General features: G+C 46.8%; 1 protein-coding gene across 2 annotated transcripts in view; it reads right to left on the bottom strand.

The window, feature by feature from the left end:
• The window catches only part of GSAP (gamma-secretase activating protein), a 2,819,616-nt gene that overhangs the window by 2,681,512 nt on the left and 121,199 nt on the right, over window positions 1-16,905 (bottom strand). For both annotated transcript variants that reach the window (XM_069628052.1, XM_069628053.1), the window contains exon 2: window positions 9,566-9,642. In XM_069628052.1, coding sequence (XP_069484153.1) covers window positions 9,566-9,642 — 77 coding nt within the window. The remainder of the gene's footprint in view (window positions 1-9,565; window positions 9,643-16,905) is intronic.

The following is a 16,905-nucleotide window of genomic DNA, read 5'->3' as shown; positions in this document are numbered from 1 at the left end:
GCGAAGAAAGTTGTCGGAGAGACTCTATTGCCCTCCTCCAACTCCTTGCACACAAAGGGTACAAGATAGACAAGAAAAAAACTACAGTACTGTTTGGTGGAGGTCCTGTACTAGGGCCAGCTGAAAAGACAGTGAAAGAATAATTCCTGACAGGGCGGCAACAGTAAGCGCCTCCGCCAAAGCGAACACTGTAAAAGACATGCAGAAGTTTCTAGGACTCTACAATTACTGAAGAGCATGGATTCTAGATTATGCAGCAAACACAAGCCCCCTCTTGCAAGGACTAAAAGAGGCACAGAAGGAAAAAAACATCACCTGGACAGTAGAAATGCAAAACGCATTCAATGACTTAAAAGATTTGATCTCTACAGCTCCAGTATTAGCAACACCCAATTATGATCAGGAGTTTTATCTCTTCACATTCTAATGGCACCCTCATGACAGCGGTATTAACATAAAAAAGTTCAATGGGTCACAAACCACTCGCCTATTACAGTGGTACACTAGATTCAGTAATGCAAGTTCAATTTGCTGGCAAACAGGCTCTTGCAGCAGCTGACTTTGCCATTCAAAAAAGCTTGACAATTGTCATGGGATGCTCTTGTCACACTGTACGTTGAACACTCCCCGTTTGCAATACTAGAAAGATCAAAGTCCACCATCACTACCCAACTAGAATCAGCCTATGAAGTGATACTGTCCAGTCCAAATATCCATGTGGTAAGGTGTAAGACAGTAAACCCTGTCACGTTCATCGCAGATCCATTCACCATCCAAGACATGTAAGAAGATGACTGCGCCACATACGAGGGAGAAGGAGATGACATTCCAAAGGCAAGAGAATATGCCTTAGAGGAGGGGGCGAAGTGTTCTTCATTGATGGCTCAGTGTCCGTTGACCAAGAAACAGGTGAAAAACATGTAGGGGCTGCCGTAGTAAGGATGGAGGAAGGAGAATATGAAATATTGATTAAAAAAAACGCTTACCCATTCATTATTCTGCACAACCAGCAGAGCTCATAGCACTGATTGAAGCACTCCGTGAGGCAAAAAGGTTCTTGTTGACAATCTATTCAGACTCGGCGTATGTAAGCACAACGGTACACGCCGGGCTATCAAGACGCAGGAGGAGAGGATGTAGGAGAGCGGATGGATCCCCAGTTCAACATGCAGAACTACTAAACATATTGATTGACACCCTTGCAGAACCCTCTGTAGTAGCAATAGTGAAGTGCCAAGCACACACACAAATTCAGAGATGAAATCATTGGGAAACGCAGCCGGAGACACGTCAGCAAAAGAAGCAGCGTATCTTCCAGTACCCATGAGCACAGAATGTATTCTAGTGAGCAAAGCAGAAATGCCCAAAGAGGATGGTTACAATACATTAACCATTGCACAAGTGATAGAATTACAGAAAAGAGCACCAGCGGCAGACCAAGAATTATGGCTCAAACGAGGGTGCACCTAATCCCCCACAGATTTATTATGGAGACAGAACACAACAGGGAAAGTTGTCATGCCCATCGAGTTCCTATGTGTAGCATTTGAACAACTACATTTTCCCGCACACAGTTCAAAACACATAGCTGCCAATCTCCAGGAAGATTGGTTCATTCCAAACCTCCAAGAGTACCTCACCAAGATGGTAGTCCAGTGTACCAGGCGCCAAGTATTCAGTACAGGGATGACCTTAAGAACACTGCGCAGAACCCGGCCCGACCTCTAGGGCCGTTTAGAGAACTGCATATAGATTATGCAGACATGGGTGAATGATGCAATGGTGCCAGATATTTGATTGTGGTGGTGTGTCCCTTCTCTAGATGGGTAGAAGCAGGACCCTGTGCTCACCCAGATGCAAAGTGTGCTGCCAAGTTACTAGTAAGAGAGGTATTCCCCCGATGGGCAGTATGTGAGGTCATACAATAGGACCCATTTTTTCCATGAGCTCTTCATGGAAATCACACTAATGCGGGGAATAAAACAAAAAATGTGTTCAATTTACCACCAACAAGCAAATGGGGTAGTAGAGAAAATAAACTGCCTCCTCAAAAGCAGATTATCCAAACTGTGCATCTCCCTTAAAAAGAATTGGGTGTATTGTCTGCCCCTCGCACTATTTCAACTACGCACACAGCCTAGTAAGGACCACCACTTGTCCCCTAATGAAATAGTAACTAGTAGAAGCATGCAAATGTCACTGTCTCCAGTAAGGCAAGCTTCTGATGCCCATCGAGCAGCCACTGTGCTGGGGGAAGAGTTCAAAGAGTATCTGACACAACTCACCCAAATTGCACCTCCATTCAGTGTAGAGGGTGAGAAACCACTGGGGTCCCAACGGAAAATAGAGTTGCACAACCTCTAATAAGAGGAGAATTAGTGTATGTGCACAGTTTCGTCTGAAATTGAACTCTCTGAGATTCCATGACCCATATAAAGTTATCTATTGCACTCCACTCGCTATAAAATTGAAGGGACTACAGTACTGGATTCATCTTTCAGATATCAGAAAAGTACAGGGTGACACCATCCCAAACACTCAGGTTGAAAGCCAAACAGCCACGGTCCCTCAAGGACAGAACGCCGATAAGTGATGAGTACACTATTGTCAAATAACATTTATTTCTCTCCCTTAAAACAGTTTAAGATATTTGAAGTGCTATCTCTCTCTAACTATCCCCCTTCCCTAAATCCCATCTGTACTCCTATTAATGCCCAGCCCGTTTTCTTCCTATCTGTAGCTGCAACGATGTTGGAGTTGACGCCACTCAATAAGTTAGATAGCAGCAGGACTAAAATGAGTGCAACCTGCATGTATTGCTATAGATGCGGGTTGCACTTTAGTTCTATATTATTTGTGATCTTTATGTTTAGTTGGGGAGTTTACTGGGGAACGTTTTATCATGGGGTCCCAAATAAAAGAAGGGGGGGGGGGTCAAGTGGGTGTTCTGCAGCAAAATGTCATTGAATCTAATGAGTTTGCACAAAAATGCAACAAAAGTAACCCCATATGTTTTTCTATCTGACTGAAAGTATACCTGATGCACAAAATGTTACGCTGCCACCCCCTACTAGGTTTACAGTTCAGTGAACCACTTCACAACCTAACATGATATCTACCTCAATGTTTGATGAGATGTCTAATGTATTATTGACCCCAGTGCCACACCCAGTACCTTTTCCCCACTATGGTATACCAACAAGTTATGGTAAATACTGATATTTCCCCACTGCATAGCAAACAACCTACAATGTCTGACAACACTAATACTGCGTGTAGCAGCTCCCAATCCACACTGTGTAGCAGCTTAATGGTTCAGTTGTTACCATCTAAAGTACAAAGGGCACTATGCAACAACAACAGATTATGTAGTAGCTTGACAGGGAAGCGGCAATCCATCTTACAGATCAGTAGAAGGAGAAGGGAGATACGCCAGTACAAATATGATGCCCATCATGGTTTAGGATTAGATAAAGTGGAGGACCTTCGCCATCCTGTGCAATCTAACAGTTGGTACTCAGACATGAGTGCCACGGGAAGGTAACGACCAATGGGAGTTGATATGTGTGCTCTCCAATACTGCATTCTTCTGGGGCGCCCAAGGTTCTAGTACCGCAAGAAGCACCCCTAGTAGAATCACAATGTCTCATCCACCTTGCACTCTGTAGGATAAGGGGAACCTTTAAGGCACGCACAGTTAAAATGAAACTTCTTCCACCAGACGACAGACAATGCAACATGCGATCAAAAGACAAATGTTTCTTAGAACCGTTCCTGGCTATCGATAGCACAAGTTTCGCAGAAATAAGTGTCAAGAGTCGACCTTTATGTGCAAAGCAGAGGGGCTCCGTGGCCTTTCTGATGAAAAACTGGACTTTGTAGAATAACATGTGCGCACGTATGGACAGAGCATATTACAAAACTAACGTGGGTCACAGCTCTTGAGAAACCGATCAAGGTACAGCAAGAAGAAAATGATGAACTGTGTTTCTATGGCGAAAGTACCAATGGGCTCAAACAAACACTGCAACAGAACGATCATTATTCCAGACCTGTGAAAAGGAACTGCAGCATTAATGGACTATTACTGGGTTTGCGGCAAGAAAGCGTGCCTGCACCTCCCACCATCCTGGAGGGGCTATTGCACACTTGCAACACTGCATTCCGCACTGCTGGTCGCACCAGAGGAGCACCTAAAGGGGGGAGATGTGACTGCAGATGGACAAACAGCACCCAGACCCACAGAGTTACTACCAACAGCACCCCCCCCCCATCTTTGATGAACGGCTCGAGTGCCTGTTGCGAAGGAAACGCTCCTCCAACTACCCGTCCCAAGAGCCATCTGATTTGATTGCAGATTCCAAATAAATACACGCTTTTCAACTAAGCAGAGAATTTGTTCGCCTCCCTCGTGCCCAGCGTTCAAACAAGAGCAAATGCCAAATGACTCCAGATCGTCAGGTGAGAACTGACCCAGCTAGCGAATCACACATAAGAAGGATTTAACATCATCAAGGTAGAACTAAGAGCACTCCGACTCATGACGATGCAGAACCGGTACGTCCTCGACCTCCTCACAGCTATGGACGGTGGGGTTTGCAAAAAGATTGTGAGTTCATGTTGCACGCTCGTACCTTCTGCCGATGCTGATAATGGGACACTATCACACGTGATAGCAGCAGTACACGAACTGGGCGCCAAAATGAAAAAGGAAGCCGGAGTGCAGGAAGATGACTGGATCAAACAGGCGTTTGGCTGGATACCCTCATGGCTTGGGACAACTATAAAGATGCGGATTCCTATCATCGTGTTCATCTTGCTGATATTCTGTGTGTGCCAGATGGATCTCCAATGCTGTGCAAAGGCAGTACCTAATAGTGCAATGATGATGGTGACTATTGGGAATAGAAATAGCAATAAGGTGCCTCATGACACTAAGGAAGTACAAAAACAAACAGAGTGCAATGAACCCAAATACTGCATTGTAGCGATAAACCACACTGGGGATGAGGTGGACAATTGTTACCACACAACTATCGCACAAGCACAGGACCTTGAAAATTATAAAGAGGTGTGGGTAGGCTTTGATGGGGACGGGGGATGTATATACATGAGCTGCACTCCTGAAGAATATGCACGACGATGGGAAAGCTTGAGAAGTGTATGCCGAGCGTGGATGCCCAAGAGGCAGAAGGTCTCATGAACGTAGAAATACTGGGGAGGGTATTTGTTACTGTAGGAGTAACGAAAGGGGGAAATGTCAAGAAGGAATTGGTCCTATCTGACCCCCCATAGCCACAAGATATGTGGGTAAGCCGAAGGGAGAACAACGCCTCCCCATATGACACGTGCAAAGAGCCTTATAAACACAGAGAATTAGATGAATGAACCTCACCTATGTCTTTGTACTAAAACTCCATTTTGTGTCATGCCTAGACGCCATCTTTTACTAGGCCCAAAAACCACCACGCTGCGTGGCTGCGGCATTCGCAAATCCGGCCACTCTCACAGAGGGGCCCAGCCCTCGACACATCAGGCCAGCTACGCACGAGCCCTGTTCCCACGAAAGCCCATCCGTTCATGGTCCTTTATGTTGCAAATATCCAGTATTGTTTCCCAAAGTATGTGCTTTGTGGAGAGTGTGGCACAGAGACAGGCCCCAGCACAAATGCCCATCCAGCTCCACTAAACAGCCCGTATCCTCTCAACCTCCACCCCGCTAAGCCAGGGCCCACCAGTTCTAACCTACCTACTCCCTTCATATCGATAAACGTCTAACCCCTTGCCTTGACCATTCCAGAACACCCTCCATAGACATAACCCTGGGCAGCAATATATTCTCTCAATGGCAACACACGTCTGTTCGTATCCTGAGACAACAGGAAAGGTATGCGGGAGATCAAGCCCCCAGGAGAGACACTTGGGTGCAGGGACGAAGCCCTGAATGTGGATGTCGGCATGCCAATATATTATCCCCTCTTCTCAAAGGACCCCTTTGCATGTAATGTTCAGGTACCTGTCATTCTTTATAAATTACGAGTAAATGTTGTTTAGCTTAGATTGGTTAGAAATGTACAACCTGCATGAACTGACCTTCACCGCGAAGCAACAAGATCGACTGGGAAGCAGCAGCCAATTAGGGCCCGACATCCCATATAGAGCAGGTCAATCCATAGGCCCCCCACCAACCAGCAACAAAACATCTGTCTTAGTCTAAATCGTCATCGATTATGCGTTTGCCTTTTATAATATGCTGCCCGTATAATTTTTGGCAGAGCACTCTCAGGCATTTTCTATATTATATAAACTTTGTTATCCTTGCAACTTATCTCTTGGTCTTATTCCCTAGCGGGGTATAATATTATTATTATTATTGGGACACGTGTATGAGGTCTATGCCTTCACACTCTAGATACAGTCTTATAGTTTCCCTTCTACAGAGGATTAATTATCCACATCAGGTACTTTAAGTCTTACACAGGGTACAATGGGGATGGGGAGAGGTATCCTATACTGCATCTAAACTCTCAGATCATCTTCCCCACTTGCTGCAGCTCGTCAGCGTCGAAGACCTGCCCACTTGAATCTTCTGCACTCCAGATTCACTGTAACATCAATGTGAAGAGGGTAAGGGGTTCCGTTAATCACAACCACAGAACTACCTTTCCTTCTTTTCCTTTGTGTAATTCCTTTATGGTTCCCGAAGGCCAGGTCTGTATATCAGCTAACAAATGGCTAACAAAAGATAGCGCTGGGCTCTGGTGGTTTGCTCACTGCAAACACCAGTCAGTCTGCTGAGACAACTCAACTATGGGTCAAAATACTGCAGGGTGCGAAACTGATGTGAGCTGGCAGCTGTTTAGCTCCTGCTTCAACAGCTAACAGGAGCTAGGTTTGGCTCCCCATACCAACGGGTGACTTACAAACATGCATCTGTGACATTAACTTTGAGTATTTGAGAATGTTAAAGAAGCATTAGGAGACATCTAGTACACATTTAAACATAAAGGATACACACAAAATGGGCAAAAAGTTTAAGTTTGACTCTCTTCTAGAAGTTCGATTTGCCGTGCGCTATGTACTCACTCCTGTGTTCCCCATCGGTACCTCCTGCCTACTGGTTGATACTCGACACTCAGGAGCTGATTTTAGCTCCTGTTCCTTCAATCTTAATTTCCCCCCAGCAACTGGTCAGGTGAAACACACACAGCAAGATTCTGTGGCTAATAGCCCTGATCTACAGGACTACTGAAAGAAGGCATGACTTTGTGACAAAGGTTTGGGATTTAAGCAGCGCTTTCAGTTCTATGACTTTTTATTATGCCTGTATCTTAAAGAGACAAAAAAGTGGTGAATCTCCAGGGCTCCAAGAATTTGCACCACCAAAGTCGTCCTTCAAGAAGGTGAAAGAGAATTAATGTAGTTTTGTGAGCAAAACACGGAGCATGCAACACCAGGATAGATTCACCAGTGAAAGTCTTTGCAAACCTTGCTAGGCATTAGCCACTTACTCCAACTTAAATGGCCTAAAATACTGAGTTCTGACCATCACATCATAAGGCGAGTCGCCTGGCCGTAGGGGGTTTCAGAGGCATGGAATGGATGATTGAGCACAAGTAAGGCTAAGTATGTAGTATCAGTATTGCGACATGTAGAAAGAAACATAACAGGAGCAATGTCTAGTTCATGCAAGATTTGGTTCTTTACAAAGATTTCTCATTGGATCATGCTCAATGCGAGTCAGGGAACCTGCCAAAAAAGTGTTGCAATGGAATCTGTATCAATGTTACCACTCGCATTGGTACATTAAAGACATGGCCTCAAGGATCCACAGGTTTTAGCAATGAAATAGATAATTCTTGTGGAAATGAGAACACAAGTCACATCAGAGAGGGGGACCCAGGAATACCCAGAGGATGAGCAGGAGCTCTATAAATGGAAGGGTCATAAGAGATTCAAGCAGCCAATGTGAACACCATGGCGCTATAATCAGATAGTAGCTGAAGGCGTGGTGAGCAGGGAGATGTGCTGATAGGCATGCCTCATGAGTGCATCCAAGACTTGATCCAGCACTGTTGGCAGGCACATCCCATGCAGCGTCCCAACATTGTGCTGGAATACGCCCGTGGCACAGAAGTGTAGGACGGACATCAGCTTTACAGGGGCGGCAGTTCTGATGGCAAGGGTACTCTGGACAAATGCCTCGATCAGGGTCAGCAGGTATGAGATGGTGAGCGGGTCCAAGCAATAGAGTATTAATAATTGGTCATCTGTCAGTTTCCAAGGGCATGGGCGGACATGTGGTATGGGATTGTCAGACACATGATGTGGGTGGCCTCCGCAGCACACGTCTCCTGCGCCTTTGTGGTGCATGTGTTCTTCCCTGCCTCCTTCGCGCCTATAAACACTTGTGTACTGGTGCGTTTTGAATGACATATCTGCTGAGGCCTTGCATGCCGCTGTAGCTCAATGAATATTAGCAGGTTGTGGATCCCATTGTTCACGTCTGGTTGTGGCTGCATGTTGCTTGGATGTTTGTTTGGGTCAGGTGTCGGCCTTATGTACTCTAGTGGATTGGGTGCATCTGTGACTTTATTTCCATCACCTGTATGCATTTACGTCCATCTTTTGAGTGGAGGTAACCACTCAGTGTTTTTGGCAGAATTATTGTCGATTTTCTGTGGTATTTCAGCAGTATTTGTTTGTTTATTTATTTATTTGTAATGGGCGCCAAACCCAGAGGTATCAGGGCGCAGAGGTGCAGGCAGATACATGAATACTTTCAGCTTAGGTTACACAGTTGCATAGAAGGAAAAACAGGCATTTGCAGAAAGGATATAGTCAGTAGGCTGTTTGACAGGAGAATGCATACAATAAGAATAACCAATACAACATTACATAATTTACAAAATTGAGGTTCAACATATAGTAGGCTCTATTTACAGTACACGATAATGAGTGTTGCATGGGAGAGTAGAGACAATAGGACAGTAGCTGGAGTGCATTAGTGGTCTTCTTCTCTAAGCCAATTAATGATGTTATGTCTGAAGTTCAGAAAGGTTTGGTCTGCCCTCAGGAAGGGTGGGGTGTGGGGGAGTTGCATAATACTGCTTATAATACAGTGGAAATAGCATTTTGGTTTCTGGTGCAAATTCCGCGGGCAAAATTCGCCTCGTCACTAATCCGCCACCTTTTAGCTGTAATTCTGCTGGTGCTAATTCCAGAAAGTGCTGCAAATTTCAGGGAAGCAGTATTCGGTGGAGTGGTAAAAGTGTCAGTAATTCCGTTACCGCCACTTTATCCACTTACCGCCAAACTCGTAATGAGGCCCCTAGTGTTCCTCCTCTTAACACATGCCCTCCTTAATAAATACAAAAATAAATTATTTTTAGTTGGTGGCTTCATTATTTTAACTTTTTACTCAGTTGGTTTTCAGACTTTAATCTTTCAAACTTTATTTCCCAATTTAAAACCAAACACTATTTTCTGCAGCAATTATATTGCTTTGGTTGGATTAGTATTTTATGCTTTAATCATGCAAATGAAAACCTTTAGTACTCCATACCTTCCAGGTGTACAGAATTTTTCCATTTCTCTCCACATTCACAACGTGCAGGCTTTCTGGGTTCTTTTGATCAGAGTCTGAAATTGAATGCATACAAAGATCACGTCAATATAATCACAAGCTTTTTGTTGAAAGCATCAACTTCACAGAACATACGAATAAAAACATACTGAGCAATAAGACATTTAAAAATTGTATAATTTGATATTTTAAAATCAAACAGCAACTCCTGGTTGGGTTTAGATGTGCAGTGGGCTCAACATTTACATCTGGAACTCAATTTGAAATATATAAAAATAATTCATAAACAAATTTTGGGATTTCAAATTCTGAAAACACGGTAGGCATTTACTTAAAACAAATGTTTTTGCATTTGTCACAAAATTCAGTGAGGCCATACAGTCACACCATAAAGGAGCAACAACCCGAAGAGCAGAGCATGGTATTCTAGTAATCTACACCCAGGTACCTCCCCATCTGTGCGTACACATCCGCAATGGTACAAACGATTCAGACTGGGGAATAGGCAAACAGCAGGCTGCAGCAGGTCCATCCCGAGTAGGAGCAGAAGGGGAAAACTGCCCCAGGCCTCACCCTCAGGAGGGGCCTCGGAAAGTGGGGGTTGCCTTGTGCCTGATTTTTCCAGTGATACATAAGCAAGTCGTGAATAGCTTATAAGGAGCAGCTCTTTTCAAAATGTCTAACTTTATATCAGACAGTAATTGAATATAATTCAAATAACGGGGGATGGTGCAGGCGCGACGCGGCAGACTCACAAAACTGTAACTGTTTTTCCCACTCCGCACACACTGCTCAAGCACCCAGTGCACCACATAACATTATGTGCTAAAGTATCCAGGCACCGTTGTCCGTTCGCAATTGGAGTTTGCACTACATAGGACCACTCACTCACCACTCTGATTCCGGGTGCGTCATTGTGTGTGTGTGGACTCGTGGTGACACTGTCCCGAGCTCCTGCGCCTCTGGCTCAGTCCATTCTTGGCAGCAGCACAGGGAGGGAGGCGGGCAAGTAAAAGATTGCTGCATGGGGCGGGCTGGACAGCCAGGACGAGAGGGCTGCAAGAGGCTTGCCTGCCATGGTATTTGTTGCTGCTTTCTGCACTCGCTCTTAAATGGATTGTGAGGGTTCAGAAATGTGAAACAGACACAAAAGTATAGTCTTCTCAAGATATGCCATTTTATTAAATAAAAATAAAAGGTGAGATAAATGCCTATCTATCTCCAACCTAACAAAGATGTCCCTACCTAACCAACTAAAGTTAAAGATAAATGACCTAGTTTCCAAAAAGTCTCACCCTCACACCAAAACCCACAACAAAATTATACGAGGAATATTTGGCTGTCTTCAGTTTAACAAATAAATATACCAGTTCAAACTTAAAAAAGGTTTTGAAAAGTACTCCTTGTGACCAGGGTTGGACTCACTTCCCCTGGATCAATTCGGGAATACCTTGAGCAATGTTCTGTTTCAACCAAGTTTGGTTCAATGTAGCATAAAAAGAATTTTCCATCTGCTATGTCCTTTCACTTTGTAAAGTAAATGTCTCTTCCACAAACGTGTGTTCACAAATCCAAAAACAACTGTTGGTTTCCACAGTATCCTTCTTAGTGAGGCAACTGTCTCTCTCTCAAAGCACAAATTAAATGTTCTCTTCAGAATGCCAAACAATTATTAGCATATCACACTTACTTCAAATGGATCACTTTTGCCGGCATAATGCAACCATTTCTTTTTTTTTAAAGTGATAGTTAATAAGATCTTTCCACCACACTCTTTTGCCACAAACAAACTTCTTCAAATGATTTTCTTTCCTGGTATACTTGCTTGCCAGGACTAACTACTATGGTCCCTTTCCTGGTGTACTCACCTGCCAGGAAAACAACTTCTACAACTACAATCACTCTTAGTGGCAATATTTGTTCCAAGATTCCTCACACCAGTATTTCTTGTGAGGAAGACTGAACAACAGCTGCCTCTTCTTATGGTCTCTTGACTCTTGGCAATGCAGGTTCCAGTTTTCGCCAAACTGTAAACTCAAGATAGGAGGATTATTCTCAGGCTGCTTCTTATCTACTTCTTGGCAGTGAAGGCACCGACCTCTGAAAACGTATTCCAATAATTATACACCCTGTTAGGGAGTAATACTAAGAGATAGTTTTGCAAGGATAATAAAGTTTATATAGTAAAAATGGAAGCAAAGAACTCTGCTGCCCGAAAGCGCTCTGCCAAAATTTACACAGGCAGCACACTTAAAAGGCCAAACGCATCATCAGTGACGTAGACATATACAGTAACAATTCATACAGCTGGTTGGTGCGGACATATAACCAGGCCTGCTCCATAGGGGATGCCAGGCCCTAATTGGTTGTCTGTTCCCAGTCAATCCTGATGCAAGTGGGTCAGTTGGGCTCATCCGCGCAGTGAAGGTCAGGTTACACATCAGAAACATTTCCAACTAATCTAAGCTATATAACAAAACCTGATTACTCAGGAGTTATGGAGGCACCTGAACATCATATAAAAGGGATGCCCAAACGAAGAGAAAATAATATATGTACATACTGACCCCACATTCAGGGCTTCATTGATACCGCAGTTCCCGCACCCAATTTTCTCCCCCGAGGGAATTTACAGTCTACCTTCCCTGGTGCCCCATGATACGAACAGACGTGTTCTGCTATTGGAAAGATATACTGCTGTGCACTCTCTAGATCTGTGGTGGGTAATCTCAAATGGTCAAGACCAGGGGGTTAGATGTTTATCGGCACAAGAAGGGGTCGAGGGGTTAGGGTGAAGGAGTATGGTGGACTCTGGCCTGGCGGGGTGGGGTCAGGGGTGTGATGACAGTTTGGTGGAGATGGATGGCATTGTGCTGTGGCCTGGTACTGTCTCGCGCTCTTCGCAGAGCACACTCTTATTTTTAAAAGACACTATTGGCATTTTAAGATAACAATTCCCAACATCCCCACCCTATTTTCCCAACCCCAAAAATCCCCCCCGTCTTCCCCCAAGTATCATAACTCAACCAACATCACCCCTGTTTTCCCCCTGCCTCCCCTCCCACCAAAATCCCGTATGAATCCTTCTTTGTCCATAAGGCACAGCAGACGAGCATCCAAAGTTCATAGTCCAATGTAGTTAGAGACACTTCCTCTGATACACCCATCTTCAAACCTTCCTCCAGCATACCTCACTTCACGCTTGGCGTAAGTCATTATCTTCTGTCAGGTCATTCAGCTGTTGGGACCAGTGGATCGTTACCTCCCCTATATCCTCCTTCCCCTTCAACGCCTGCAACACCGTCAACTCCGCTAGACCCCACCTCCTTACATCTTTCCTCCATAACTGGATTGTCGGACCCAGTGGGGACTTCCACTCAATCGCCATTCGGCGTTTAGCCAATATCAGTAGAAACCGACCCATTCTGTTCCGTAACTTATTCCGTTTCTCCCCTGGCAGGATCCCCCACAGGCAAACCTCTGGGCAACAGTAGCCCGTTTTTACCCGCCGAGTACCTCCTCCCAGTACTCTACTATTGCCCCACATTCCCACACCATGTGCCAAAACCCCGCCTCCTCCAAACCACATCTAGGGCACTTCCCCGAATGCTCCTCGTTCATTGCTTTAAGCGCCCGCGGCTGACATATACCCTATGTAGGATATTAAATTGAACCAGCTGGAAGCGGGCATTCCTCGAGAATTTCTGTACCTGCTCCCAGACCCTCTCCCATTCCTCACTCGAGATCGTGCGTCCCATATCCGCTTCCCATTTTTCTTTCACTTTTAACTCCCTTTCCATCTCCTTCTCCCCGAGGGCCCTATATAGTCGTGTGATACGTCTCGTCTCCTCCCCTCTACTCGGTCGAGTAAGACTTGGAGCACTGGGCATAACACTGGTTCTTCAGGGATCCCCTCCCATAACTCTGCTAACCTCCGAACCACCGCCAGAAAGACCCCCTGCGGTAGATTACACCACACCACAGATTACATCAGATGTACACACAGATGAACCACAGATTACATCACACCACTCCCTGCAGGTCAGAAGCCGTCCCTCCTCGAAAAGGTCCCCCACCTTTTCACATCCCTTCTCCCGTAGCCTCCGTATCCCTACCCTCTCGATTGCCGGTCGGAGTTTCTGGTCGGCTCTCCACAGGAGATTAGCTTCATAGCGGCCCTTGATCCCTGCACCGCCCACGTACTTCCTCCATGTCTCTCGTACCGCTCCAAAAACCACTCATGTCCCCACATTACCCCTTGGGTACCACAGAAGCTCCGCCGGGCGCCAATCACACTGCACCGATCCCACCAGCATGCCCAGGAGCTCTGCCTCCGGTTGGTCCCACACCAGCACTGATTGTAATTGCGCTGCTACAAAATATTTCCCATAGTCCGGAAGGCCCAACCCCCCATCCGTTCTCGATCTCTCCAAAGTCTGCAGGGATACCCGCCTCCTCCCCGAGCTCCAAAGCAACTCCCTGACCTTAACATCTAACATTTTGAAAAACACCCTTTTTGCCACATATGGTATGTTCACGAAGAAATAAAGCAACTGCGGGAGAATGACCATTTTACAGAACGCCACCCTGCCCATCAAAGAGTGGTAAATCCTTCCAAAACTGAATGGAGTCCCCTATCTTGGACAACGTCCCCCCCGTATTGTGTACAAATGTGTCCACCACGTCATGGAACACCTGAATGCCCAAATACCGAAAGGACTCCGGCTCCCATCTTATTCCCAACTGTGGTAGTTCCTCCACCGAGCAACTCCGCAACCCCCCCTAGCGGAAACAGGACCGATTTTTCCGGATTTATACAGAACCCCGACATGGCTCTAAAATTACGAAGGATTTCCAAAAGGTCCGGAAGATATAATCTGGGATCTCCTATATATAATAACAAATCGTCCGCGTACAGAGATACACTGTGTCTCTGCCCATCCACCTCGATTCCAGCCTCACCCATCTCTTGCCGTAAATACGCCGCTAGTGGCTCCAAGGCCAGGGCAAACAAAATTGGGGAAGCCGAGCACCCCTGCCTAGTCCCCCTCTCTAACTCCCATGTCTCTGAAACCCAACGATTAGTTTTCACCATCGCCCGTGGTTTCGTGTATAACAGGGATAGCCATCTAATCATACCCTCCCCAAACCCAAACTCCCGTAGCACCGGAAATAACCATTTCCATTCCATAGAATCAAACGCCTTCATAGCGTCGAACGACGCTATGGCCATGTCCCGCTTTTGCAATTTCACCCGGTCCATCACATGGTGGAGTCGGGAAATGTTACCTGACGTACTCCTGCCCCCTACAAACCCGCACTGGTCCGGATGTACTAGAGTCAGCGCCACCTTCGCCAGTCTGGCCACCAGAATTTTCCCCAGGATCTTCCCGTCTACGTTTAGAAGCAATATGGGCCTGTACGCCGTGCAGTCCCTTGGATCCATACCCCCCCTTCATGAGTACCGTAATTACCGCTTCCCTCATCGACTCCGGGAGACACCCCTTCCGGAACGCCTCCTCATATACCTTCTGCAGTTGCGGGACCAGTAAGTCAGCGAATTCCGCATAAAACTCCACCCGTCACTGCCCGGCGCCGTACCCCTCCGCATGGCGCTTACCGCCCATCGTATATCCTCCTCCCCTATGGGGGCATCTAGTTCCTCCCGCTCATCCTCCCCCAATTTCGACAGCTGAATCATCTCCATAATATCTTACACTTCTACCTCCCCATATCCCTTCTCACTCGTATAGAGTCCATTATAGTATGCCACGAACGCTGCATTGATCTCCCTCTGCGTCCCAACAATCCTTCCCTCATCAGACCAAACCTGAGTTATAACCCGACTCGGGGCCTACCTACCAATGAGCCACGCTAAAAGCTTGCCCGCCTCGTCTCCTTCACCATGGAGTCGTTTGTCCCGTCTACTATCATCAAAATGGGCCAGTTCTGCCAGGGTCCTCCGGTGGAGCTCCAGGGCTTCCCCTACTTCCATCCCGTCCGCCACCTCCCTATCCAAACCCGCTATTCGAGATTCCGTCCGTTTCAGTATTTCCGAGAGGTGCTTCCTCATCCCGACTACCATAGCTAAACATTTCCCCCTAATGGTCGCTTTAAAAGCATCCCAGAGTATCCCCCTAGTGTCCACCGTGCCCTCATTCAGTTTAAAATACCGCCCGATCTCCTCTCTAAGCTCCGCCACAAACGCTCCGTCCCGCAACGTCTCCATCCGCAGCCGCCATAGCCGCCTTGGTGGGGCCTCCCTGGGTTCGCATAACATTGTCACCAGAGGGGAGTGATCCGAAATAACACGTCCCAAGTAGGTGGTCTCCCCAAAGTAGTGACAGTATTCCCTTCCCACCACCATATAGTCTAGGCGCGAGTAAGAGCCGTGCACTCCCGAATAATAAGAAAAGCCCCTCTCCTCCCCATGTTTCTCCCTGCAAAGCTCTACCAAGACCAGTTCTCGCATGACCTCCCGTAATGACACCGGCATTTTCTTCTTTGCCCCTCCCCTAGCCCCTTGCCCATCCAGCCGCTCATCTAAATGGCAATTAAAATCCCCCCCCATAGTATCATTTCCCCCCTGTAGGCCCCCATCATACGTCGCACCGAGGGGAAATATTCCTTGTCATCCACATTAGGCGCATACGAGTTGACCAAACATAGTGATCTGTTCCCCCATGTACCTTGCGCCAAGACCGTTCTACCCCCCGTCCACAACCTCGCGCTCCAACAGTACCCCCCGTGCCACCCAGATGAGGACTCCCCTCGCTTGAGTAGAGTATTTTGTGCCCCGCACCTGACCCCCCACTGCCTCTACAGCTTCCCCAGGAGTTCCTCATTCGCATGCGTCTCCTGTAGCAGAGCCACCTGTATTCCCTGTCTCTTTAGGTATTCCCCCACCTTCCTCCGTTTTTGATAATTCCCCAACCCGCGGACGTTCCATGACCCAATCTTCAGACCCCCCATCCTACTCCTTGCAGTTCCTCAAAATTTTTCCTCCCCAGTCCACCTCCCTCCCCTCGACCCAATCCAGTCTCCCAAAGCCTCCCCCGCCTCAACTGCTGTGCCATACTTCCCTTCCCACACTCGTGGCTCCCCCACCCCAGGACACCACACCCCAACCTGGTGCCCCCTAACCCTCCCACCCCTCTCCCTACAACCCGCATATCCCCCCCAAACTCCCGCCCCCTACCCCTTCCCCCTCCTAAACTGTAGACCCACTGGCCAACACTGCCCGTCTTCCTCCGTCCTCTTGGGACCAGTGGTCAGTAGTGTCACGTCAAATAGGGGCGCTACCACCCGCCCCGTGCAGC

This window comes from Ambystoma mexicanum, chromosome 12 (assembly GCF_040938575.1).
Source record: "Ambystoma mexicanum isolate Mex_15411 chromosome 12, UKY_AmexF1_1, whole genome shotgun sequence".
In the NCBI taxonomy this organism is placed as follows: domain Eukaryota; kingdom Metazoa; phylum Chordata; class Amphibia; order Caudata; family Ambystomatidae; genus Ambystoma; species Ambystoma mexicanum.
This window is presented reverse-complemented; position numbering and strand designations above follow the sequence as displayed.